Raw genomic sequence first — 9987 nt, 5'->3', positions numbered from 1 at the left:
AGACGCTCTTGATGGGGTTGTCCAGTTTGGAGTGGCCCCCCTGAAGGCGGGGTCACGTTGGGGGCCAGCATCGTCCAGCCAACAGCCCCAGCCATGGCAGCTGCCAACAGCACGAAGGTGACCACCAGTAGCCTTGCCCAATGCATTTCTCTAGGATCTCTGACCTTTGGTTTGCAGTCCTCTTCTGAGCCAGGAGGGGTCTCGGGCACCAGTTTTTATCTGCTCGGTGGGAAGGGCTGCCTCAAAAACGTCCCCCTCTCTTCTGATCAACGGGAAAAACCTTTGGTTGGAAAATGTTGAAATCTGGGGTTTGAGCCGTTTTGCTACCACCAACGAGCCTCAGCGGCTGAGCGTCCCACTGTTAAGCCGCGGCCTCTCCCCATTAACCGATTCACTGACACTTGCAGAGCTGGTAAAAGTGCAGAAGGGGGGAGGGAAACCAAGAGGATGACATTCAATGAAATTGCTGAGCAGTCGGGTTGGAATGGATAAAAGGAAGTCCTCCTTCACCCAAAGGGTGATTAAAGCATGGAATTCACTGCCACAGGAGGTGGCGGCAGCTGCAAGCATAGCTTCACGAGGGGATTGGATAAACATCTGGGCAGAGGTCCATCAGTGGCTATTAGCCACAGCATATTGTTGGAACTCTCTGGGGCAGTGATGCTCTGTATTCTTGGCGCCTGAGGCGGGGCACAGTGGGAGGACTTCTAGTATCCTGGCCTCACTGCTGGACCTCCTGATGGCACCTGGCTTATTTGGCCACTGTGTGACACAGAGTGTTGGACTGGATGGGCCACTGGCCTGATCCAACATGGCTTCTCTTATGTCTAGGGCAACTGATGCTCCATATTCTTGGTGCTTGGGGCGGGGGCAACAGTGGGAGGGCTTCTAGTGTCCTGTCCCCACTGGTGGACCTCCTGATGGCACCTGGTTTTTTTGGCTACTGTGTGACAGAGTGTTGGACTGGATGGGCCACTGGCCTGATCCACCATGGCTTCTCTAATGCTCTTTTGTCTGGGGCAAGTGATGCTCTGTATTCTTGGTGCTTGGTGGAGGAAACAGTGGGAGGGCTTCTAGTGTCCTGGCCCCACATATGGACCTCCTGATGGCACCTGGGTCTTTTGTCCACTGTATGACACAGAGTGTTGGACTGGATGGGCCATTGGCCTGATCCAACAGGGTTCTCTTATGTTCTTATGTGACACAGAGTGTTGGACTGGAGGGGCCAGTGGCCTGATCCAACAGGGCTCTCTTATGTTCTTATGTGACACAGTGTTGGACTGGAGGGGCCACTGGCCTGATCCAACAGGGCTCTCTTATGTTCTTATGTGACACAGAGTGTTCAACTGGAGGGGCCAGTGGCCTGATCCAACAGGGCTCTCTTATGTTCTTATGTGACACAGTGTTGGACTGGAGGGGCCACTGGCCTGATCCAACAGGGCTTCTCTTATGTTCTTATGTGACACAGAGTGTTGGACTGGAGGGGCCATTGGCCTGATCCAACAGGGCGTCTCTTATTTTCTTATGTGACAGAGTGTTGGACTGGAGGGGCTATTGGCCTGATCCAACGGGGCTCCTCTTATGTTCTTATGTGACACAGAGTGTTGGACTGGATGAGCTATTGGCCTGATCCAACAGGGCTTCTCTTATGTTCTTATGTGACACAGAGTGTTGGACTGGAGGGGCCATTGGCCTGATCCAACAGGGCTTCTCTTATGTTCTTATGTGACACAGAGTGTTGGACTGGTTGGGCCATTGGCCTGATCCAACAGGGCTTCTCTTATGTTCTTATGTGACACAGAGTGTTGGACTGGAGGGGCCATTGGCCTGATCCAACAGGGCTTCTCATATATTCTTATGTGACACACAGTGTTGGACTGGATGGGCCATTGGCCTGATCCAACATGGCATCCCATATGTTCTTATGAGGGTTGGAGCACCTTCCTTAGAAGGAAAGGCTGAAGAGTTTGGGACTTTTCCATTTAGAAAAGAGACAGCTAAGGGAGGTTTTGAAAAAGGTTTAACAAACAATGCCGGGCGTGGACAGAGTTGACAAAGAGGAATTTTTCTCCCTCTCCCAAAAGACTAAAACTTGAGGACATCCAATGAAGCTGATGAGCAGGAGGTTCAGGTCGGAAAAAAGGAAATATTTCTTAACACACAGCAGAATTTGCTGCCAGAGGATGTCGTAATGGCCAAAGGAATAAACAGTTTTAAAAGGGGATTAGAGAGATTCAAGAAAGAGAAGTCTATCAGTGGCTATGGTGACTGAGGGGAACTTACCTTCCGGGGCCACAGAAAACAATCCCACACCATCCTCTCTATGACAGCGTTCTTGAAGATGGTGATCCTATCACCTCTCAGCCTCCTCCTCTCCAGGCTAAACATCCCCAGCTCCTTCAACCTTTCCTCACAGGACGTTCTCCAGACCCCTCGCCATCTTCGTCGCCCTCCTCTGGACCCGTTCCACCTTGTCTAGATCCTTCTTAAAATGTGGTGCCCAAAACTGAACACAAGACTCCAGGGGAGGTCTTCCCAGAGCAGAATAAAGCGATACCATCACATCACGTGATCTGGACACTAGACTTGTGTTGATGCAGCCCAAAATTGCATTTGCCTTTTGAGCCACCGCATCACACTGTTGGCTCATGTTCAGCATGTGGTCCAATAAGACCCCTAGATCCTTTTCGCACCGACTACCGCTAAGACGAGTCTCCCCCATCCTATAACCATGCATTGGATTTTTCCTACCCAAATGCAAAACTTTACATTTACCCCAGTTAAAAATCCATTTTATTGGTTCTAGTCCAGTTTTCGAGCTGTCAGGGTCAGCCTGTATCCTGTTTCTGTCTTCTACTGTATTTCCAACCCCTCCCTCGTTGAGGTATAAATATTGGAAAAATCACTTGCGTTTTTCTGCCACTTGACCGATGCCTTAAAATAAATGTGTGTAGTGGAAGGGAAGCGCCACTGAGTTCAAGTGGCAGAGCCACAAGGACGTGTGGGGGACATCTCATTTACCTCTCCGTATGTCCTCTCTCCTCTTATTGAAAGGCCCCATAACCTCTCCCCCTTTGCGTGATTCCTCGACCCACCAGGCAGCCGATTTTCCTTTGCCCCCATTTTCAACTATCCTACCTTCCCTATGCCACAGGCTGGCACCGTTCTTTTACCACCCACTTTCCTTCCAATCCAACAGTTTTAGGGTTGCCAGTCTGCAGTTGAGAGAGAGAAAACCAAAGCACAAGGCTTTCCGTAAAAAACAGCCTCCGTATCAACACCAAACTTAGTAAACAATACAAGAAAGGGTTTGTAGAATCTTTCAAGCTCAAGTGCCATGTTCTACTGGAGAAAGTTTTCCTTCCAGACGTTTCGTTCTCAGCTGCGGAGAACATCCTCAGTGGCGTTGCAGCCGGAGCAGGCGCTCTGACCTTCTTGGCTGCTGTGCGTTCAGACCTTCTTGGCTGCTGTGCACACTCAATGCACAGCAGCCAAGAAGGTCTGAGCGCCTGCTCCAGCTGCAACGCCACTGAGGATGTTCTCCGCAGCTGAGAACGAAACGTCTGGAAGGAAAACTTTCTCCAGTAGAACACGGCACTTGAGCCCGAAAGATTCTACAAATCCTAATGATGATGCCAGCCGTGAAAACCTGAAATCTTTGATAATACAAGAAAGTATACGCATATATTAATTAATAAAAGACCATACTATTAGTCCTAACGGTTCCTAATGACATTGTTAATATGTGATTGTCCTCCTGCTGTTTTTGCACTACTAAATGATTATTTGCAGCTTGAAGCAGCTTGGGTGAAACAAGGGTTCCAGTACGACCTTGTCTTCTCAATTTTTGGATCATTGGCTGCATTTATTAAGGGACACTGATCATCTGTACAACTATTTCACCAGGATTCCTTGGAATGAACGGCACAATTTGCCACAAAGATTGGATTGATTCTTGCTGATTACGTTTAGGACTAATGTGTTAAGGACTAATTGTATGGTCTTTTATGAATTAATATATGCTTATACTTTCTTGTATTGTTTACTAAGTTTGGTGTTGATATGGAGGCTGGTTTTTAAGGAAAGCTTTGTGCTTTGGATTTCTCTATCTTTGCCATGATTCTCTTTGTCAGTTGTACAATCCCCAGTTGAGGACAGGGGAATCCCCTGGTTTGGAGCCCCCCCGCCCCTGCTCCAGGGTTATCAGAAAGAGGGAAGGGGTGGGGGAGGGTACTGTCTGCTGGGCACTTCATTATACCCTGTGGAAACCAGTTCCCATAGGGTATAAAGGAGAATTGATCTGGGGGTCAGGAAAGATGCTTTTTAAGGTTTGGTGTGGAGAGCCAGTTTGGTGCCGTGGCGAAGTCTGCGGACTCTTATCTGGGAGAACCGGGTTTGATTCCCCCACTCCTCCACTTGCACCTGCTGGAATGGCCTTGGGTCAGCCATAGCTCTGGCAGAGCTGTCCTTGAAAGGGCAGCTGCTGTGAGAGTACTCTCAGCCCCACCCACCTCACAGGGTGTCTGTTGTGGGCGGGATATAAATCCAATATCTTCATCTACCTCACAGGGTGTCTGTTGTGGGGGAGAAAGGTAAAGGAGATTGTGAGCCGCTCTGAGACTCTTCGGAGTGGAGGGCAGGATATAAATCCAATATCTTCATCTACCTCACAGGGTGTCTGTTGTGGGGGGGGGGGAGGTAAAGGAGATTGTGAGCCCCTCTGAGACTCTTCGGAGTGGAGGGCGGGATATAAATCCAATATCTTCATCTACATCACAGGGGGTCTGTTGTGGTACGGGAAGGTAAAGGAGATTGTGAGCCGCTCTGAGACTCTTCGGAGTGGAGGGCAGGATATAAATCCAATATTTTCATCTACTTCAGTGTGTCTGTTGTGGGGGAGGAAGGTAAAGGAGGTTGTGAGCCGCTCTGAGACTCTTCGGAGTGGAGGGCGGGATATAAATCCAATATCTTCATCTACCTCACAGGGTGTCTGTTGTGGGGGAGGAAGGTAAAGGAGATTGTGAGCTGCTTTGAGACTCTTCGGAGTGGAGGGCGGAATATAAATCCAGTATTTTCATCTACCTCACAGGGTGTCTGTTGTGAGGGGGGGGGGAAGGTAAAGGAGATTGTGAGCCCCTCTGAGACTCTTCGGAGTGGAGGGCGGGATATAAATCCAATATCTTCATCTACCTCACAGGGTGTCTGTTGTGGGGGAGGAAGGTAAAGGAGATTGTGAGCTGCTTTGAGACTCTTCGGAGTGGAGGGCGGAATATAAATCCAGTATTTTCATCTACCTCACAGGGTGTCTGTTGTGAGGGGGGGGGAAGGTAAAGGAGATTGTGAGCCCCTCTGAGACTCTTCGGAGTGGAGGGCGGGATATAAATCCAATATCTTCATCTACCTCACAGGGTGTCTGTTATGGTGAGGGAAGGTAAAGGAGATTGTGAGCCGCTCTGAGACTCTTCAGAGTGGAGGGCGGGATATAAATCCAATATCTTCATCAACTTCACAGGGTGTCTGTTGTGGGGGAGGAAGGTAAAGGAGGTTGTGAGCCGCTCTGAGACTCTTCAGAGTGGAGGGCGGGATATAAATCCAGTATCTTCATCTATCTCACAGGGTGTCTGTTGTGGGGGAGGAAGGTAAAGGAGGTTGTGAGCCGCTCTGAGACTCTTCAGAGTGGAGGGCGGGATATAAATCCAGTATCTTCATCTACTTCACAGGGTGTCTGTTGTGGGGGAGGAAGGGAAAGGAGATTGTGAGCCGCTCTGAGACTCTTCGGAGTGGAGGGCGGAATATAAATCCAATATTTTCATCTACCTTACAAGGTGTCTGTTGTGGGGGGGGGAGGTAAAGGAGATTGTGAGCCCCTCTGAGACTCTTCGGAGTGGAGGGCGGGGTATAGATCCAATATCTTCATCTACTTCACAGGGTGTCTGTTGTGGTGGGGGAAGGTAAAGGAGATTGTGAGCCGCTCTGAGACTCTTCGGAGTGGAGGGCAGGATATAAATCCAATATTTTCATCTACTTCACAGGGTGTCTGTTGCGGGGGAGGAAGGTAAAGGAGGTTGTGAGCCGCTCTGAGACTCTTCAGAGTGGAGGGCGGGATATAAATCCAGTATCTTCATCTACCTCATAGGGTGTCTGTTGTGAGGGAGGAAGGTAAAGGAGATTGTGAGCCCCTCTGAGACTCTTCGGAGTGGAGGGCGGGGTATAGATCCAATATCTTCATCTACTTCACAGGGTGTCTGTTGTGGGGGAGGAAGGTAAAGGAGATTGTGAGCCCCTCTGAGACTCTTCGGAGTGGAGGGCGGGATATAAATCCAATATCGTCTGCTGCTGCTGCTCCTTTTCACCTGGCATTTCCTTCACTTCTCTTCTGAACCAGTCGGAAAGCTTTCAAGGTCAAGCAAAGGAAGTACAAGACACGGCAGGATCGACTTTGGAACATTTTATTACAAAAAAGGAACTCATACTAAAACACAGGCATGGCTGAGGAGGACGGCAGGCGACGCTTTGCCGAAAGATCTGAAGGCGAGAGGAACCAGAAGAGCTGGGCGCCAACCTCTCGGGGTACAACACAAGACAGGCAGTCTTTAGCCACGCACACACACACCCCTGGACACTGAACTGTTCCAGGCACCATTCTTGGCTTTCCACCATGCCTGGCTGGTTCAGAACTGGTCCAGAGGCAGCCCAAGTTCTTTTGTGGGGTGGTGATGAGAGAAAGAGCAGGAACGAGACATCCAGGCCACGGCAGCTTTGCGTGCTGCTTCCAGTGCCGTGGCTGGCTGTTCCAGAAGCTTAGTGTCTGCGTCACTGAGAAGCGACCCCTCGCCCAGGGACTCGGTCCTTATGCTGGGCAGGCAACTCCTGTGCCGGTGTGTGTGTGTGTGTGAGTCTAGGGATGGGACCACAACGTTGCGAATCCAGCTGGCAATCTGACTGCTTTGTGCGCACAACACACACCTGTGCCAGACGCCACGAGGCGGCTCAAAGGGGAGACTGGTGACACTTTCGCTTGCACCCCCTCCAAAGACATAAAATAAATCAGATGGGAAAAGGGTGCCACGCTGTACTTAGATCTTCTGGCAACACTAGACTTGATACTTGTGGGACTGGGGGTGGGGAGAGGGGGGTCAGAGCATTCTGAGCCTTCGTGTGCCTAGGAAAGTGAAGCTAGGACACGTAATCCTCACAGCTATTCCGCAGCAGCCAGAGGGGCAGGGGCGGGATTCCAGCAGGAGCTCCTTTGCATATTAGGCCACCCCCCCCCGATGGAGCCAATCCCCCAAGAGCTTACAAAAAAAGAACCTTGTAAGCTCTTGGAGGATTGGCTACATAAGGGGCGTGTAGCCTAATATGCAAAAGAGCTCCTGCTAGAATCCCACCCCTGCAGAGAGGTGCCCGTGTTTGGAATCCGGGGCACCGCTCGTGAGAGCTGGGGAGATGCACGGACCGCCGTGCCCTTTTTCTTTGGGCTAAGCCCCACGGGATCGCTCTCAGAAGAGCCAAACGCGACTTTATTTTGCTCGCAGGGGCTCAAGACGGCCAAAACGTTCTGAGAAGAACTGAGCCTTCCTGAGCCCACTGGCTTCCATGGAGCGAGAAGGGTCTAACTCGGCCGTGGACAGCACTGCCAAATGGATTCACTCCTCCCAGGGGCAGCTGCTTGGACGCCGTTCCTGAGAGATGCAAAAGATCATCCATAGGATTATTCCAGTACTCATGGGATGGAGTCACAGATTCTGTTGTCTGGACAGCAGAGCCCTCCTCCAGCGCAAACAACCAGCCCCCCGTTTAGCAGACAGCTTCTTGCCCTGCAGGAAGGCTCCAAACAGCCCCATAGCGAGGAGCCACAGGGGGAGGTGGCTGCAGGAGGGGCCCATGGGGTGAGTGCAGAAAGCTGGAGAGGCTGGGGCCCATCCCTCTCTCCTGTGTGATTTAACAAGCCTGTCGATCAGCTGATCGATGGGCCCTTTAAACGGCACGGGAACGGTGGTGGTGGCAGCTTCAATCAGATAGGAGGGGTGGCCATGGGAAGGAAGTGAGGGGGCTGCCCAAAACCTGTAAGGGCGCCAGGCCCCGTGGGCCCCTGGTTAGCTACGGGCCTGGCTCCAAAGGCAGCAGAGCGAATCTTCTGGATCCAACCCTCTGTCTTAACTACACAGCCGTTCCCTTTTTCTGCCATTTTGGCTATTTCGTCGCTGTTTCTTCGCTGCGCTGGAATTAGAGCAGAGAGTGTCCTGCTACAAACACTGCTCTGAAGGCAGATGCTTTCCCCCCTTCGTTTCCTTTTCGTCCCCTTGTATTCTCTTTGGTTGTTTCTCGTCACAGACAGAACCTCCAAGATGACGTCCCCCTGCCTCCCGCAATAACCAGCTTTTAACCCTTGCGAGTGCCCCAGTTCTGAAAACCCCAAAGTCCTTAGACTCGCACCAGACACATCAGGGCTGATCGCACGGGCGGCCAGCACCTGGGAGAGAACTACTGAGGCTTCTTCACAAGGCATCACGGTCAAGACCCGCCCGATGTCATGGGAATCGGCCTCTCCGAGAGCCCACGAGCGGCTGCCTCAGTCCGAATCGCTTCCATCTTGCTTCGCCGAATCCACAGCCGATGCCAAATTCTCCTCCTGGCCTCTCAGCCTCTCTCCTAGGAGGAAGATGGAGATGCTGCTTAGGAACTACTACGTCAAGAACACAAGAGAAGCCATGTTGGATCAGGCCAGTGGCCCATCCAGTCCAACACTCTGTGTCACATAAGAACATAAGAGAAGCCCTGTTGGATCAGGCCAGTGGCCCCTCCAGTCCAACACTGTGTCACATAAGAACATAAGAGAAGCCCTGTTGGATCAGGCCAGTGGCCCCTCCAGCCCAACACTCTGTGTCACATAAGAACATAGGAGAAGCCCTGTTGGATCAGGCCAATGACTCCTCCAGTCCAACACTCTGTGTCACATAAGAACATAAGAGAAGCCCTGTTGGATCAGGCCAGTGGCCCATCCAGTCCAACACTCTGTGTCACATAAGAACATAAGAGAAGCCCTGTTGGATCAGGCCAGTGGCCCATCCAGTCCAACACTCTGTGTCACATAAGAACATAAGAGAAGCCATGTTGGATCAGGCCAATGGCCCATCAAGTCCAACACTCTGTGTCACATAAGAACATAAGAGAAGCCCTGTTGGATCAGGCCAGTGGCGAATCCAGTCCAACACTCTGTGTCACACAGTGGCCAAGAAAACCCCAGGTGCCATCAGGAGGTCCATCAGTGGGGCCAGGACACTAGAAACCCTCCCACTGTGCCCCCCCAAACACCAAGAACACAGAGCATCACTGCCCCAGAGTTCCAACAATACAATGTGGCTAACAGCCACTGATGGACCTCTGCTCCATATGTTGTTCCAATCCCTTCTTGAAGCTGGCAATGCCCGTAGCCGCCACCACCTCCTGTGGCAGTGAATTCCACATGTTAATCACCCTTTAAGAGGGGATCGGAGAGATTTATGGAGAGAACAGGTCTATCAACAGCTACTAGTCATGGACTTCCTTTGATCCGTTTTAACCCGACTACTCAGCAATTTCATTGAATGCGAACGAAATAAAAAAAGGACCGTGTTGATTCAAAAGGCAAGGAAAGCAGGCAGTTGAATAAACACCAAAATCGGATGGGAGGGGGCCTGGTAGATGGCCAGAATTTTTTGTAGCAGACTCCCCCCCACCTCAAGCTGAAACCTCGTCTCTGCCCACACACCCCATCGCTCATCCCCCATAGACGTGGACTCACTTATCAGCTCTGCGATTGCCCTCTGCGTTCGCTTCTCAAGCTTCTCCAGTTTCTTGGCAACGTCTCGCTTCAAATCCCTGGGGAGCAAAAGGAGGACAGTGACACAAATAAAGCCCCCCTGCAGCCACATCACCCGGAGGTGGAAGGAGCGGAGAAGCCCAGGGAGCGGCACTCCAGGGACAGGGAAATCGAGCCTAGGAACG

General features: G+C 51.3%; 1 protein-coding gene across 1 annotated transcript in view; it reads right to left on the bottom strand.

Annotated features, from left to right (window-relative positions):
* Positions 1 to 8176: 8176 nt before the first annotated feature.
* CCDC12 (coiled-coil domain containing 12) overlaps positions 8177 to 9987 on the bottom strand; it is a 58437-nt gene continuing 56626 nt past the window's right edge. The window contains exons 6-7 of the mRNA XM_060247911.1: positions 9785 to 9861; positions 8177 to 8652 (exon numbers count right to left, since the gene is read on the bottom strand). Coding sequence (XP_060103894.1) covers positions 8573 to 8652; positions 9785 to 9861 — 157 coding nt within the window. The 3' untranslated portion in view covers positions 8177 to 8572. The remainder of the gene's footprint in view (positions 8653 to 9784; positions 9862 to 9987) is intronic.

The sequence above is a fragment of the Heteronotia binoei genome, chromosome 10 (assembly GCF_032191835.1).
Source record: "Heteronotia binoei isolate CCM8104 ecotype False Entrance Well chromosome 10, APGP_CSIRO_Hbin_v1, whole genome shotgun sequence".
Classification (NCBI taxonomy): domain Eukaryota; kingdom Metazoa; phylum Chordata; class Lepidosauria; order Squamata; family Gekkonidae; genus Heteronotia; species Heteronotia binoei.
The sequence above is the reverse complement of the archived record's forward strand: the minus strand, read 5'-3'. Positions and strand labels throughout refer to the sequence as shown.